This window comes from Notolabrus celidotus, chromosome 23 (genome assembly GCF_009762535.1).
Source record: "Notolabrus celidotus isolate fNotCel1 chromosome 23, fNotCel1.pri, whole genome shotgun sequence".
In the NCBI taxonomy this organism is placed as follows: domain Eukaryota; kingdom Metazoa; phylum Chordata; class Actinopteri; order Labriformes; family Labridae; genus Notolabrus; species Notolabrus celidotus.
The window spans coordinates 2,402,747-2,420,751 of record NC_048294.1 but is presented as its reverse complement, the minus strand read 5'-3'; the positions used below and the strand labels follow the sequence as shown (position 1 = coordinate 2,420,751).

At 43.1% G+C, this 18,005-nt stretch overlaps 1 protein-coding gene across 1 annotated transcript in view; it reads right to left on the bottom strand.

Annotated features, from left to right (window-relative positions):
- dysf (dysferlin, limb girdle muscular dystrophy 2B (autosomal recessive)) overlaps positions 1-18,005 on the bottom strand; it is a gene marked incomplete at its 3' end in the record, with an annotated part of 74,099 nt that overhangs the window by 8,855 nt on the left and 47,239 nt on the right. The window contains exons 39-41 of the mRNA XM_034676026.1: positions 16,577-16,751; positions 16,407-16,480; positions 8,765-8,824 (exon numbers count right to left, since the gene is read on the bottom strand). Coding sequence (XP_034531917.1) covers positions 8,765-8,824; positions 16,407-16,480; positions 16,577-16,751 — 309 coding nt within the window. The remainder of the gene's footprint in view (positions 1-8,764; positions 8,825-16,406; positions 16,481-16,576; positions 16,752-18,005) is intronic.

The window sequence follows — 18,005 nt, the reverse complement described above, 5'->3', positions numbered from 1 at the left end:
TTTCTTAGACCTTTGATTCCTTCCTTCCTTTCATTCCTTTTTCCTTTAATTCCTTTCTGCTGTCTTTCTCTTTCCTTCTTTTCTGTTCTATCCTTTCTTTCTTTCTTTCTCTCCTTTTCTTATCCCGTCCTTTCCTTCTGTCATTCCTTCACCATTTATTCTCCTCTTTTTCTTTCTTCTGGTCTCCCTCTCTTCTGTCTTTTCTTAGACCTTCCTGGAGTCCCTGAGCTCCCTTGTCTCGTAGGTTCCTCTGGATCTCTGCTGCTGTGGACGTGCCAGACTCCAGCTGCTACAACTACTACTATCCGTCTCCCCACTATCATCTCTCTCTCTCTCTTCATCTCCCTCTATCCCTCTCTCCAACACGGTCTCAGCAGATGTGTGTCTAACATGAGTCTGGTCCTGCTGGAGGTTTCTGCCTGTTAAAGGAAATTTGTCCTTGCCACTGTAACTTGCTAAATGCTGCAAAGTGCTCTGCTCATGGTGGATTAAGATGAGATCAGACTGAGTCCTGTCTGGAAGAGGGGACTGGATCTGATCCTGAAGATCCTGCAAAGCGTCTTGAGATAACATTTGTTGTGATTTGGAAGTTCTTGAAAAACTTACCCATTGTAACATCTAGCGTTTGCATTAAAAGTGAAAGACAGGTCAGACAAAAGTCAAACACTTCACTCTCAATCGATGCAAAACGTAACCACACACTAAAGTAACAGAACAAGAAGCTTTTCTGAATACTTATGAATACACATAACAGGGTTTCACTCCAAAATGAAACATGCACCTTAAAAAAGAAGGAGAAATAAATGCATCTGTTTGAAAATCTGACTCTTACAGTCGTGAGTCACCCTGAGTCCGGCACTTACAATGTCGCTCTGTGTTTGTGGATAAAACATCTTAGTTTTTAACTTTTAGTGGTTTTTGGATGTGAGTCACTTTGATTTATATGATGTGATTTTTGGGGGGAATATGTGACATCTCTGAGTGAAACCCTGTTATGTGTATTTATCAGGGCTTTTATTTTCTTTAGTGTGAAGCAGTGACATCCATCAACTTTACTTAAAGTCTGTTCACATTGGCAACGCTGAGTGGTGCGTTCAAACATGTATTATTGAGTCTTTTCTCACAGTGTGTGTGTGTCAGTATGTGTGTGTGTGTGTGTGTTGGCAGCAGCCATGACGCAACAAGGAAACAACGACTACAAAGATGAGGAATACCGAGGGGACAGATCAAACTACCAGCCCCCTTCGCTCACACACATTTCAGCGGGACCCGACCCCGCCCTGCAACCTTCAACCCTCCGAGGAACACTCCAGATTCGAACACACTCATGACGCATGCACCACTTTTTCCTTTGTGTGTGTGTGTGTGTGTGTGTGTGCAGGCCCCCGAAATGTAGAACAGAAGTGCTCTTATGGCACTCGGTCAGTGTGGAATCCCCTTTCTCCTGCTTCCCACAGACTCAAAGAAACGTACAAATTTAGGAGAGGAGGAGGGGGGGAAAAACTATGGAATTCCTCATTATTCCAAAGTGGCAGCATGGCATGGAAAAGGGCAGCACGTGGAGTTTAACTAGGACATGGCGCTGTGTGTCTGAGCCGTGAAGTGTCTGCTGTGTGTTAATGTGCCCTCTGTGTGCAGCCGGTGCCAAGCATTGATGACAGGGGCGCCAGAATGTGTGTGTGTGTGTGTAAAAGGTGTGTTCCCTCAAGTCCACGACTTCTGATTCAGACAGATTAGGGTCGCCAGTGGAGCGTTTCAGACTGCGACGGGTATTTAGTACACACTCAAGAGACCGAACACACACACTAACACACACACACACACACACATGCAGTGGTCTGTTCAGGGTGTCATTGTGGTTTGCAGCCTATCATTACGCCCTGGAGGGAAAGCCAGGCTAACCAAACCAGACTGGCACTGCCAAGAACTGTGAGAGAGCAAGGGAGGATGGATTTACATAAGAGCTCTGAGCTGCTTCGTAAATGCCGCTAGCGGAGGGAAACCCCCTTCCACAGCTGGAGGTCAGAGGTCAAAGAGGCATGCCTGGAGCTGCCACTGAGACGGGCTCTCAGGGCCCGACACTTTAGCTGCTCGGAAACAGCCGATGTGTGAATACCAGTGATGGTCTGTGGCAGGTGTGATCGTTGACTCGACTGCCAAACAAGTTCTTGGTAATCAGAGGTGGGAGAGAAGTGGAGTAAAAATCAACACAGGGCATCTTAAGGCGGATTGTTTGGACACATATGAACATAGCAAAGGAGCGATCTTGATAGTTAGCACAAGCATCGGCATACAAAATTTCTAGTAAGAGCACAATGCATCAACAACGCCTCCTCAGTCTGACCCAAAACTGATCTCTTCCCTTCAGCCAGCACTTTGTAATTTGTTGTTAAAACCAGGAACTGTGCTACTCACATTTTCAGCTCATATAGCCTCACAAAGACCGGTTATGTTATCCTAAACTCTAGCTAGAAGTTAGAGCATGGGCAGGGTGAAGAAGTCTGATAGGCTCACTTGTTTTCAACCACTAACTTGTTTTCAGCTTCAACAGATGTTGGGCAAAACCAATTTTTGTGAGTTTTCAAATCTGGGAAATTGAACATTTAAGGCCTCCCAAGCATATCTCTTCTTGTAGAGTCAGAATTTGAAAGTCAGACCTTTTTTTTACCCAAAGATTCTCTCAGAAAACTGACCACATAACCCTTCTTCTTAAAACTAAAATGTATTACCTGTTTCTATTTGATTTTAAAGTTATTTTACTTGTTTTAAAAGCTCTTTCATACATCACAGATCTCCTGTCATTTTATGTGCCAGCTCCATCACGGGGGTTCTTGAATGCTTCCCTTTTAAATGTTCCTCACAAAGTCAAATCAAGTCAAGTCTATTTATAAAGCACATTTCAAAACACAGCAGAAGCTGACCAAAGTCCTACATAAAAAAACACAATGTGAGACCAAACAAGCAATCATTTAAAAAGAGACAAACAAACAACAAGGAAAGCACAGCATTGGAAATGAGAACCTAGTCAGGGCTAGAGGACTCAAATGCTAAAATCTAAAAGTGTGTTTTGAGGCGAGTCTTAAAAGAGTCGACAGAGGGGGCAGTCCTGATTGAAGAGGGGAGGCTGTTCCAAAGTGCGATCGCCCTTCAGCTTATATTTTGACTGGTGAACTGCCAGGAGACCCGTGTCAGAAGACCTCAGAGGCCTGGAGGTTTTGTAAGGGCTCAGGAGGTCAGAGAGAGAGAGCTTTCTGTTTTCATGCCCCTAAACTCTGACCTCTCTGCCTCTGGATTTTAAAACAGCGAGCTCTCTGGGAGTTTTTAAAAGTAAACTTAAGACTTACCTTTTTAATGTAGCTTTTAACTTGGAGTGATTTCTTTTAAGACTTTGGCTGCATTAATTATTATAATAATACTAATTATTTTTATTATTACAACACAATGTATGTACCTTATTTATTTAGTTATCTATTTATTTATTTGATCTTTTTTACTTCAACTTATTTTTTTAGCCTTGGACTGCATTATTATTACCATTTATATTAATATTACTATCAATATAAGAATTATTATTATTATTATGAATACCAATATTAATACTAATATCAATGTTAATATTGATATAAATCTTAATATCTACATTAATATTGATCACATTATTTTATTTGGTTATCTATTTATTTCTTGCACTTTTGTGATATTTTTGACTTTAAGTGATTTTTTATTTTGCTTTCTAACCTTATTTATTTTATTAATTTTATTGTATTGATTTTACTTGATTTTAAAGTTTTTTTTAATTTTTATATCTTTTATTATTTCACCCATTTCTGATATTTTCTGTCTCTGTTCTTTTATGAAGCACTTTGGGCTGCATGCTTGTACGTATGAAAGGTGCTATATACATAAAGTTGAGTTGTAAATAAATGAGATTGTTATGGAGCATCATTAGCTAACATTTAGGCGGTATTTTCAGGCCAACAGATTAATTTAAGTCCAATGTTTACTACCTTTAAGCTTTGAACACCACTTTAATGCCACTCCTATCTGGCAGACTGAAGCTTTTAAGGGTGGCAGAATGCAGTCAGATGAAATATCCTGCATGGGGTCATGACTAAGAGGATTACTATGATTCATAGTTAGTCAATAAAATGTAGCCGAAATTGTAATTAGACATCAATAACTCTTTTGACCTTCAAATCATCAAATTATGACTTCATAGGCTGGCGCTACCAATACCCAATGATGTCTGTTTCTATGTGACATTCAGGGACCATAAATCCTGGAGTATCCTTTTTTTTCACTGAAGTCAGAACAGTGGACTTATAAAAGCAATACACCCATGTCATCCAGGACGTGCGTGGACACATTTTTGGATGTCACTTTTGGAGAGCAGTGTTTAGATACTGGAGGCATACAGCAGCTTACATCAGTCTGCAGATCTAATTAGCATAACAAGAAAAACAGAAATGATTTACTAAGCTATTTTGACATCTTGTTCCTGGTTACGGTGTCATTAAAGGGCCATAAATGTGTGTTTCATAAACCTCCAAAAATGCCGCAAAGTCACCTGGCACGGCGCCATCTCAGTTAGTTTGTCTGGATTTAAAGCAGCATGGAAGGATTTATGGAACTAGGAGGCGTACTACAACGGTTTTTTCAGAGGGCTTTTAGAAGCAGACGCGACAGATTTTTGGCGCCGCGTTGGAGAAGTTCTGATGACAAGTAATGATGGAGGGGAGACCGCAGGTTTTGAAGTGGCATACTGCGTCACCAGAGGAATATACGTAGACAAAAAAGCACCTTACATGGGAATGACTTGACACCTTTTCAAGTGCAACAACCCTGGCTGCTTTGAGCCATGACAAATACCATCATAAGGCTGTGTTTGAAACGTGACACCATGTTTGTTTTCTGTCCAAATCAGACCTCTGAGCAGTGGCGGCTGGCCAATAGGGACGCTAGGGCGCCGCCCCACCACCCACCACAAGGCATTAAAGGGGACATATCACGCTTTCTTCATCAATATATATTGGTCTAAGAGGTCCCCAAAACATGTCCTTAAAGTTTATGCTCACAGGGTCGTCTCAATGCATTGGCCGTGCTCTCTATGGAGAAGAAACTTGTCAAAAGCATCCCTGACTTTAACCATAGAGTCATTGAGAAATGTATTTCTCTAAAGGAAAGAAGAACAAAATGTATGTACAAAAGTTCGAACAGTACATGACATTATAATGTTGCTTTTGCTGTTTTCGTGTATGTAAATACACTGGTGTGATACCTCAGACATTTACCAAAAAGCAAGCAAACATGTGCTATTTTGGAGTTATAGCCCCCCCTGGAGAAAACTCCACCAGCCGCCACTGCCTCTGAGGCAATGACCCCCCCCCCCCCCCCCCCCCCCCCCCTACTGACTGTGATTCTTCTTAAACGTTTCCAACTCTGAAACTAAATCTGACTGATCCGCCTTGGAAGCCAGTCCACAACGCGCACACTCAGCAGCAGCATTCTGGTACTCATCAGACAAAACACCCGTGACCTGGTTTTCTGGTCGCAACCCAGAGATGAAGGAGTCAGGATTTACAGCAGGGCTTTCTTTCTCTGCTGCCATGAGATATTCACCCTCTTTCTTCCTCCTCCTTCTCGTTCATCCATCCCTCTCTCTCTATTTAGTAACTGTCTGCTTACAGAGCTTTGTGGTACAGAGGATCTATAGCAGCTCTGTTGACTTTGGCCCCAGCCAGACAGAAAAGCGAGCCTTTAATTTGACTGGTTTCAATATCTGACCCTTAATAAAACAAATACTTCTGTTTGGAGAGAAAGACATCACCCTCAATTACAGCCCAGCGAAGGAGGGAGCAAGCACTACTGGGATGTGTGTGTTTGCAGTCTGGTCCGGGTCAGGCTAAGTCTTCCAATTGACCTGGCTTAGGTAAATACCAAGGAGCATGGTCCTCACATTCAGACCTGGGGTTGAGTTTCTCCTGTAACCACACAGCTCGGTGCGTGTTATTCTGAAACCCTGATTTGTTCAGTAGAAAGAATTTCTCTGAAACTTAAAGCTGGGGTTGGTAATCAGATCTAGATACACTTTTTGTTATACTGGTTAAAATGATCTTTATGTCCTGATGGTAATCAATACATAATGTGTTCATAAAAAAGAAGGAAGAAAAGCTGCTATCTACAGCCGGAGTAAACCTGGGAAAACACCAACCAATCAGCCTTTTTTGGGTGCCAAAATTTAAACCATTCAAATCCTGTCCTGTCGTTCTGCCCGCCTCCTGCAGAGCGTACATTTCCCCGGCGTGCACTCTGAGTCCCCGTCTCCTGCCTCTGCTTCCCCTGACTCTACTGACTGCCCCTCTCGCTCCACCTGGGGCCTGTCCCCTCTGACCCGATGAGGTGCTTTGCTCAGGACTGTAGTCCGGATCAGAGTCTAAAAAGCTCTCACCACGGGGCTCTGACAAGCAGAAGAATGAATGACATTTACTAAGTCCAACAGAAATGTAGACGTATTGTAGCGCCCGTCCGGACGCTGTAGGGATGACGAGCCGATTCGTGAACACGTTGAGTTTTACTAACCGGTCACTGTCGGCTGTTACCACGACAACAAACAAAGCAACAATCAATGTTTGAATGAATGAAGAACTTCTCCTCTTGTCTCTCCTCTCTCCAGCTCACACACTCTACACCTCTCCTGATGCCTTCACTGACCGTCAACACTGTAGGAATTAAGAACATCTACACTGAACAGGTTTAACAAACAGTAGAGCTGTTACAGTGTTATATATGTGTTATAACTTTTCTCCTGATATCGTGTCACCGGTACAACTGGATAATGCTAGCATGACAGTTGTGAGTGCTAACAGCAGCCATGTTTGTTTGTGTTTTAACTTTCACTATGAGAATGTTTTGGTGAGGACTGGTTTTGAATCAGTCACGATCATATGGTCGCAAGTCAGCGGCGCTCGTGCATGTGAGCTGGGGGGGCGTTGTTTTGGAGGAGCTCTGAGGGAGGAGGGGAGGGGTTAGACGGAGTCCTGAGGAAATGCTACATTCAAATTCATGCTAGTTTTCCGAGACTGCCAACCCCAGCTTTAAAATATTTCTTGTTTCATGAATTTCCCTCTTCTGTGTATAATTTCTTCCACATCTGCAATCATCCATATGAAGCCAGAGTTATAACATCAGTGTCTTACCACAAATAAACTCTAACAATAAGAAGCTTTTACTCTAATGTTAATGTTTACAGCCTCCTAGTTATGAATATGCAATGTTCAGGGCAGCTAATTTCCACATCGTTCAAACCGAAGTTAAAATTCTGACAAACTGACTCGTCTAAAGATAAGAAAACACTCAAATTGAGCACAATGTATTTAACACAGCTAAACACGGGGTCGCAGATTCGGCAGGTAAATAATATCAATCGGTTTAGTGAGTGTGGCTACAGTTAGCAGAGCTAGCACCACCAGTCTTCAGCAGTCCTTGCAGGTTAGCATCCACATGCCTCCATTTACTACATCAACATACTGACAAACCACGCCACGCTATGAGATGACATCTATCACCTGTGTTTGTTTACATCCAGGTAGTAGAGCTTTAGAGCATTAGAGCAGACACCCATCGAAGTGTCCTCCATACTTCTACCATTGCTGAGTCGTGATCTGTCGGGTTGTATGAGTTTCATGGTCACAAGTAATTGTACTAGCCACAGCGGATGCCGCTGAGCTCCGCCCCTTTAAAAGGGAAACTGCAGGGAGCAACAGCAAGCAAGCTAGGTTACAGTTTCTGCAGACGGGGCTGGTTCTGCTCAGGACTCCGACCCGAGCACTCATTGGGGTTGAGGTGTACACTCTACTGGGGATTTTTTCAGCACTTTGCCATAAGAAAGTCTGTTTGTTTTGGCACTATTTTCAGATGCAACACAGACGTGCTTTTCCGCCTACAGTGCAAGAACGAATGGGCTTTCTGGTGGCAAAGTGAAGTTAACTAAATTAGCTAAATTACATGGCAGAAATTGTAGCCTAGCCTACGTGCTGTTTCTCCCTGGAGTTTCTCATGACAGGGGCTGAGCTGAGTGGCATCTTATTGTGGCAAAAAACTCTTTCAACCCCACTTCAAAAAGACTGAAATATCCCTTTAAGTTACGTGAGGAATCGCTGAGTAATCCTGGTACCGACTAGCTTATCCCAATGTACACAATTCTTGCTTTGACCCTTTGGGAACTCTTCAGGATTCCCTCCACTCAAGTATACATGTTTCATACTTCCTTTGGATCCCTGACCTCCATACTTTTCTAACTTTAACCTAAACATCAGCCGTCTTGAGATGTCACCTTCATGTATTTATGGAAACATGAGTCATGAGTGTTTTCATGTTTGAAAAAGTGCTTGAACTATTCGTTGCCAATGTGAACAGATCTGTAACAACTAGTGGTTTAAGGGAGTACAGATGCAAATTAGCTTTAAGCTAACTCTGGTACAATGCATCAAATTGTAGCATTAATGTTCAATATTGTACATGTTCCCTTTATAAATAAAGAAAGAAAAAAGTTAACATTAGGATGGGGAAATGACATCAAATGCAATATGGGGGATTGAAAGTCATGACAAAGAAGAAGAAGGGAGCGCTGTAACTTTAAATTTGATGGTCAGAAACATGTGAAGGGTTAAAAGAGAGATACAGGAAGTAAGTTTAACACTTTGTTTCATGTGATAGTTTAAATATGAATGAATGAAACTTGTTAAAAGATGAGTTTGTTACCTACATGAAGGCTGGAGCTAGAGGTGGAAAGGTTAATGATAGCCGAGCTGGCTCCGTCTGCAAGCTACGAGACAAGTGCACACACACATAAAAAACACACATTTTCACGTTAGCTTGTTAGAGTTAGCAACAATATTAGCATCAAATCCTGCAGAAGGAGTGTCAGTTTCAAAACGTCCATGCTGTGGATCAAGAATGAAGGTTTTTTAATATTGAAAGACGAGTGTGTGTGAAGCACCACGAAGCTGGGTAAACATTGCTGTTGTTTGCTGCTTCTGGAGGGTGTTGACCATGTGTTGAACTTCTTCTAACAATCATTCTTTATCGGATGATTTATCGATCATCTCTGGGTACAATCAACCGTTCAGCCAACACCGCAATCATACCCGCTGCTTGCATCACTGTTATTGTTTGCACGCACGCTTGTTTTCATGTCAAAGCTCTCTAATTGGACGGGGGCGTCTATGCCAGGGTTGGTACACTAATTTCAACATCCTACAGGCTCAGCACACACATGTACACACTGATTAGCATTAGCTGAGGTCATATTTTACATTTTTGGACCTCCTATGTCACCAAACATTTATCCCACTCCCCCGAAACACAACAAGACATTTGCAGCAGAATGCAAACATGTAAGTGTGTGTGTGTGTGTGTGTGTGTTTGTGTGTTGTGGCGCCTGTGGTTTAAGGGGACGGCAAAGAGGGACACACTAAGACGTTAAAGAAAGGAGAGACCAGAGAGGATTTAGAGATCACAGAGGGGATGAACCACAACAATGAGGAGAGAGGAAGAAAGAAGAAGAGGCGCAGAAAGAAGTAATGAGCTACCAAGTTAAAGAGGCAATGACGGTGTGGATAGAGGAGGAGAGAAGGAACGCCAAAGGGAAAAGGAAGATGGGAGGAGAGGAAAAAGGACACCAAGGAGACATGCAAAGGTAGGACTAGGAGAGGAAAGCACTTGTGTTTTTCCACGAGAGAAGGGAAGAGATAGAAAACCAAGAGAGGAGGAAAAGAAGACAGAAGTTAGGGAGAAGAGTGGATCACAGATGTTGAGAAAGGTCAGGGAAAGTGACAGTGGAGAGAATGAAAAAGAAAGAAGGAATGAAATGAAATGAAAGTCACCAGCTGACAGGAGAAGGGAAAGAAGGAGACGTGAAGGAGTCCAGAACAGAAGTCTTGAATCATCGTATCCACACGGAGGACGTGGAGAACAGTCACGAGCCTGGAAACCTGTCCTGAGAATCATTCCTCCTCCTCCAGAGTGTGACTGTCTTTAAATGTTAATTCAGTGTTTCACAAAAAAGGGGCCAAACGGTGGTTTTCCATGTTGGAGCTTATTAAGTTCAGCTGCTGAACACTGAAGCATTACAGCAGAAGACTTTCCAGTGTCGATCATAATGCCTTTGTGGATTTCTGTGAGCATCTTTGAAACTGTCTCAGTTTGTTATGGATGCTTTTACGTGACCTACGTGAAATAAAAAGAACATCCACGGGAAAAGAAGCTCAATGGATTTTAGAAATGGGAAACATCCCAGGGTCAGATTCCCAATGCAGAATTACCAGAGATGCCAACTGTTCCTAATTTTCATACCAACACAGAGGTCGTTCGTTTGAACCTTATGTGTGACATCAGCATCCCAACCAATGGCACAAAAACTCTTGGACAAGTGATTCAAATTGAGAAGTTGTTGGGTGGGATTAGGCAATGAGACTTTTTGGTATATGTGGAGTTAGGACAAAACTTGTGTTGGTTATATTACATACATGGTATTCGCATGAGACATGGGTGACAAGTATAAAGAAATGTACTGTGTTGGTTTTGGTGCCCCCTGTGGACAAAGCTGCAGCTTCAATCTCTTTGCTGATTTTCCCATATACAAGTTAAACCAAATTAGTGTCTGGCTTATAAACTAGACAGCTCATCTTGCTCTCTTTGAACCATCGACCATATCAGTTACTGCCTTTCACCTTTGTGAATGAGTCTGGAACATAGACTGTAAATAAAATGGACAGTGTTGCTCCGCCTCTTCCCGTTGTACGGTTCTGAAGCAAGCGGCAAACTCCGGTCTCAAACGATGAAGCCAATGCGGAAGTGATATAAACTGCAATACATCGAAAATCCGCTTGAGGCTGGCTGCAGAAACACCGGAAACCACATAGATATGAATGGGAAAAAGACGATCTTTGCAGCATTAATAAACATGTTTACAGCCTGGTTCAAAAAACGGCTTGGCCCTACAACGCTAATCTCTCCAATGGCACACACAGTACTGGGGGGTGATTTTTTTTCTAACATGACGGTTAAGAAGATATTAAGATTATGAGTTTTGCCCAAATAAGGACATGACTGACGTGACTCCCGGTCGGGAACACACAGCCATTGGCTAAGAGACTCACACTACGTCACACTCTGCCTAGTTGAGTTCTGCATTACCAATATGGCTGCTGCCGTCGATTTGCTTCAAAACAGCTCTCAGGAACAGATGGGTGACGTCACGGATACTACGTCCATATTTTTTACAGTCTATGTTCTGAAGCCAAAAAATCCCTCTCCTGGGCGCCGCCATTGTGCAGCCAGAGCCTCTAAAGCCACTGTAATAAGCTCCGCCCTACAGCGTGACGTCACAAGACGCTGTGTGTCCGTTGAAGTTTCCCTACACGGCGGCTGTGAATCAAAGGAAACAGGAAGTAAAACCCCGTTTTTTAAAACTCTAATAACTAACGAAAAACAAAGTTTTCAGGAAAAAGAGGCCTTGGACACAAAACACTCAGATACTAACTACATATCACCACAACATACGGATGTGAGACCAGACACCAGAACCTCTCCCTTGGTCTGGAATTGTTCCATATGTTGCCTTTTTCCAGGGGAATTAGTAACAGCCGCAAAAGGCAGTTCTGCTACCCTTAAATGTAGCTAACATCGGCTACATTTGTTCTGCAAAGGACGTATCAGTAAGCTATATGTGTCATTTATCTTTAATGGCTTCCAAAACAAATAAATGCACAAGCCAGATCAAGATCTTTACAACACAAGGTCCGGCCACATCCACCAGATCCGTGTCTGGTATGTCTCCGATCCGTCACTGCACCAGACTTGATAGGTTTCTATTCTAGTTAATGTGTTAACTTCCACTGGATCCGCTCCGTCTCTAATCCGGCAGGTCGGAGCTCTCCGGATCAGATACACAAGACTTCTGTTTCTGCCGGATGCCGGAGCACGACGCATCAATCTCAACAGAGCAGATGGAGCGGGACAGGAAGTCAGGTTTCACCAAAACAAAATGAAAACATCCGGTTAATTTTCAGAATAAAAGACTCTGTGTTATCACCAGATCGTATTTCACTTAACTACAACAACAAAGAGTTTGCCAGTGGCCACTATGTTGAAAATGTGGATTCAACCAAACTTTCAGTCGACCTAGCTTAACCCAAGCAAAGATGTGCAGCCGAGGTGGGCCTTTAGCCTCCTAGCTAGCGACTACAACATGCCCACCTGTCAGCCACGCCCCTAATTACGCAACACTTGTTACCTTAATATCTTCAAAACTGATGAGTTTCAGCCGTGCACAACTGCTTTGAGTATGGGCACTTTAACATGGGTGTTACTGGGACTTCCTGAGCAAGCCTCAAGTGGCGGCTCTTGGAACTGCAGTTTTTAGCCCCTCAGCATTGGCCTCATATTTCAACATCAGAAGTTGCAGTTTGGTCTGAATATAGGTGGAAAAATTGGTGTGCAAGAAACTCCACAACTCTACAAAATGGTACCAGCAGCACAGGTCCAGTTAATTCTGCTTGTTTTAATGCAGAATGTGACAAACTGAGATGTTTTTGTGTCGTTAACTATAACGAACACTGACAGCTTGCTGGGCCGAGTACGCTTAAAACAATCATCTGGATTAAACCTCCTCTTCCAGTGTTTTAAAACGCTCCAAGGCGAGATAATTAAACATGTCAACCAACGATATATGACATGCAACTCTGAGGAGCACGCAGCCCAAAGACAATTACAATGATGGGGAAATGTTAACACACAAAATAACCCCCTACCCCCTCACACACATCCACAAACCCTGCTGTGGTCTATTAAATGTTTGTCTTTGTATCAGTGAACGCAGGAATGTTTAAAATCAGGAGACAACATAATTTGGTCTTATTGGAAAGGCGGACGGCATGAGGCTGTCACGCACTCTTCAAACGGGGGACACATAAATAATGCACACAAACACGCACTCGGAGACCGCAGCGCTCCTTGTGTAAATCACATTTGAGCCATTGAGGGCCTCGGGGAGCTGGGTCGGCTCAGGAATGCACTGTCATCAAACTGTGGTCCCTGTAGTCCATTACACAAACATGAAAAAAAACAAACTCATTATTGTGCTTTTAATGTCGTTGTTGCATTAGCTTGAATAGTTTGAGAGAGGCAGAGTTCAGGGACTTTAAAATGAGGGTTACTGTTTAGCATCTGATTTAGCAGAGATGAACGACACCGTGACATCTGGAAGAAACTTTTTGAATGAAACTCAGAGAAATATTACAACGTATGATACGACAAATTACTATTATGCATTAGTTTGTACAGTTTCAACAAATAAAATGTCTACATTAGTGTAAAACCCAGATTATTTAGAAAGCTTGGAACTTTGAGTTGATTTTGGTGCCCCCTTGTGGACATGAGCAATAGGACTTCCCATTTGCACTGCTAACATCAGACTTCCACCAGATGCATGTCAGGTCCGTCTCTGATTCGCTACGGTCCGAATCCATGCTTGACTGCCGGATAGCTGGAGTCATGTGACTAACGTTTCCCCACGGTAATCACTGAATCAAGGATTCTCCTCCTCCTCCTCTCCTCATCCATGTTGTCTTTCTGGTCCTCTGAAAACCTCTGACCTGTTGACTCCAGGCCTGGCTCCGCTCATCATGACTTTGGTTTGTTGTTGTAGTTAAGTGAAATACGATCTGGTGATAACACAGAGTGTTTTATTCTGAAAATTAACCGGATGTTTTCATTTTGTTTTGGTGAAACCTGACTTCCTGTCCCGCTTCCATCTGCTCTGTTGAGATTGATGCGTCGTGCTCCGGCATCCAACAGAAATAGAAGTCTTGTGTATCTGATCCGGAGGGCTCCGACCTGCCGGAACGCAACGGAGTGGATCCAGTGGAAGTTAACACATTGACTAGAATAGAAACCTATCAGATCTGCTGCCATGACGAATCAGTTTTAAAACCACTGGACTACAATATCTGTGGTAATGTACGTGTGTTTAGGTGTGTATCAAACCTGTGTGTGGATCAGAGGAATTTTACTGAGGATTAGATTTATAGGAAAATAGTTTTCAAGTTTCCTCAACCAGAGAAAAAAAGAGAGAGAAGAAGAAAAAGAAGGAGAAGAAAGTTTATGTCTTTGAGGAAAAAAGTCTCCGAGCAGACGGAGAGGGAGAAGAAGTGAGAACATTAATGATGAGTGACGAGAGCGGGTTTCGTGGTCGCTTCAGTAACCGCCGACCGCAGAGACGGTTGCCATGTCGTTGTGTTGGAAGGTGTTTATTTACACAGCAAGCACCACTGAACACAGAAACACACTCAGACGGAGGCACACACACACACACACACACACACACACACACACACACACACACACACACACACACACAAACAGCTCAGACTGTTCTTCTAATCAGACCTCAGCACTGTACGAATGTCATAACACACACACAAATACACACAGACACACACACACGAACAGATGTTCCCTGTGGAAAGATGAGGGTTTCATACTTGACCTTAACACTTATTGGTTATACCGCCCATTCATGTGAAAGCACACACACACACACACACAGATAAATAAGCATCAAAAGAAATGTCAAGTCTCACAAACACACACACACACACACACATTAATCCTGGATTTAATCATGGATTTGGAAAATTCCTGATTCATAAGGAAGTGAATCAAGAAGGTTCAGCTGTCATGAAGAGTTTATGAACCTCAGCAGGAAGATGTTTTTTTTGTTGTTGGATTCAGTGAAACAGTAATACTCATAATAAAAGCATGCATTTTCATCAATCAGTGAGTGTCATACACACAGAGAAGAGTTTAGACAGTTAAATATGATGTAACATGTATGTAGAAGTTGCCTTTATGCACTAAACTTTGTCTTTAGAGGTCTTATATGATGGTATGTTAATCTGTTTACAACATAACCTTGTTGGATTTAAAGCAAGGTTTCAAATTCAGTCAGGAAAAACATTGCTAGTTCAACCTCTGGGGAATCTGCAGCCTCTCAGTTTCCAACCTTATTATCCGTGCACTTATCTGCAACAGGTGGGGATGCTATGCTAATGAGGTCTTGAGCTGATTGGCTGCCTGAATGTTGTCTAAGGGGTGCAGATGGATGCAGAGGTGGAAAAAACACCATAACAAACTTGGCGAGCGCTCCAGGAGAACCTGTGCCAATTAAGGAGGACCCCAAATACTAGGAAGCGATTGTTGAAATGTTAAAACTTCAGTGTTATTCCATCTTTCTTGCCTTTCACGTGAGTATAAGTGGTCGGTTATGAACAAACAGACTGCAGTTAATTTGAAAAAAACATTAAACATGGGAACAACAGGGGGAATGTTGTAAACCAATAAATAATACGCAGGGCCGAATTTTTTTCCACTATACATCTGAGCACACAGTCACCTCTAAAGTGGCTAATTAGATTGTGACTGATGTAGCATACAGGAAAGGAAGTCTTGGCTAGATGTCCCTTTCTGCTAAGTGCAGGTTATGCTACACCCAAATTAAAGGGATATTTCTTTAAGTGGGGTTGCACGGAATGGGGATTGATCCGCAGCATCAAGTAGTCTCCCAAAAAAGGGGAGCGACACCTGCAAGCTAGTTCAGGCAGGAAACTGGAGCTGCACTGATTCAGACTGACCCGTCATCCTCAATATCAGCTGACCAAACCGCCTCTCATTTGGCGGTAGACTGTATAAAAAATGGACGTAGTATCCATGACGTCACCCATCTGGTCTAAAGACGATCGTTGGCGGTTGCCATGTTGGAAATGCTGAACTCAACCTAACTTCAAATGAGCTAGTGTGAGGTAAAGAGGCGGGGCTTCAGCCTTTTTGCTAACAGCTACAGGCTGCCCGTCTGTCAATCAAGTCAGGCATGCCCTTATTTGGGCAAAACTCGTAGGTTTAATATTTTCAAGAATTCTGTGTTTTAATTAAAATAACACCCCGTACAGTTTGTGCCAATAGAGAAATTAGCTACTCAGACCTAAACTGTATTTTGAACCAGGCTGTAAACATGTTTATTTCTGCTGTAAAGATCGTCTTCTTTGAATGGGTGTGTATGTGGTTTCCTGTTTCTGCAGCAAGCCTCTAGTGGATGCTCGATGAACTGCAGTTTTTAACACTTCCGCATGGGCTTCATATATGAAGATCGGTGCTACTGCTGCCTTGCTCCAGTACTGCGTGCAAACTTTGAACCTCACCTCCTCACCTCCTCACCTCCTCACCTCCTCACCTCCTCACCTCCTCAACTCCTCACTAGCATCCACCGTTTTTTTCTACTTCTATTTTAATACCATTACACTTTTATTATGAGTAACATGTAATGTAAGGTTTTGTGAGGATGTTTTTACCTGGTCAGGCATGAGCGGCTCCTCGTCATCGATGTCAATGAAAACCTCTCCACTCATGGAGTGCGGCATGTCGCCTGTAGGAAGATGAAAACACAGCAGAGAAGCATTTTTAACAGGGATCAATGAATCTGATTTAACCCTACAAGTGTCTTCATTAATCCGTTTCTTACGTCTCCATCCCTGGTCCTCCTCCTCTCCGGCCGCTCGCTCCACCTCCGGGACACACCTGAACTCCTCCAGGGAGCGGATCGTGCACTGGCCGACCACCGGCTTCCTCCCAAACTGGCGGTTGTCGATGACTTTGATGACGATTGGCGGCATGTAGAGCTCCTCGCAGGGAAGTCTCTGAGAGAAGGAATAAGTATGTTAACCCACGAGTATAACTGGGGATTGGTCACACAGTGGTGACCGTCCAATCAGGGCATCGGGACACCTTATAGTCCACTCAATACTCGATTAATTGTTTCCATCCCTAATAAAGACATCAATGCAGATTCATAAAAGGTAGAAGTCAAGCTCTGTCCTCATGCAAATAGAGACGACTCTCCAAATAACTGTCTTTCAGCATGAAGAAAGAAAAGCTACAGATCTGAGCATTCTCTGATGACTCCACCATTGTTGGCCTAATCACCAATGGGGACGACAGGGAATACAGAGAACTGACGCAGGGTTTTGCAGTCTGGTGCCACAGAAACCACCTCCAGCTCAACGCAGGAAAGACCAAAGAGCTGGTGGTGGACTTCAGAAGACGCAAGCTCCCTCCTCCCACACCAGTGAACATCCAGGGAGCGGACATTGAGATTGTGAAATCTTACAAGTACCTGGGTGTTCACCTGAACAATAAACTGGACTGGTTAGACAACTGCAACGCACTCTACAAGAAGGGACAAAGCAGACTCTTTCTGCTCAGGAGACTCAGGTCTTTTGGTGTGGAGGGGGCTCTTCAGAAGTCCTTCTTTGACTCTGTGGTGGCATCAGTGGTCTGCTGGGGAAGCAGCATCTCTGCTTCTGACAGGAAGAAGCTGAACAGACTGGTGAAGAAGGCCAACTCTGTCCTGGGCTGCCCGCTGGACCCTGTGGAGGTGGTGGCTGGCAGGAGGATGATAGCAAAGCTATCTTCTCTGATGGACAACACGTCACACCCCCTCCAGGAGACCATAACAACACTAAGGAGCTCGTTCAGTGACAGACTTCTTCACCCACGGTGTCTCACGGAGAGATACCACAGGTCTTTTCTTCCTGCAGTGGTCAGACTATATAACCAATAATATATATATATATATATATGTGTGTGTGTGTAGGATATGCTTATTTTTTACCTCTTTAATATTTAACTTTTTAATAATTGTTACTTTTTAGGCTCTTGTTTGCTTTATATATTTTTCTTTTTTTGCACCGTCTACTTTGTTACTGTGACACTTGAATTTCCCCATTGTGGGACGAGTAAAGGACTATCTAATCTAATCTAATCTAATCTAATCTAATTGCTTTCTAGCTTTGATTGCTTAGATGAAAAGAAATTTAACATCCACTCTAGTGATGTGTCGATCGTGAACGATCCGGCTCTTAGAGCCGGCTCTTTGAAGTGAACGACGGGAG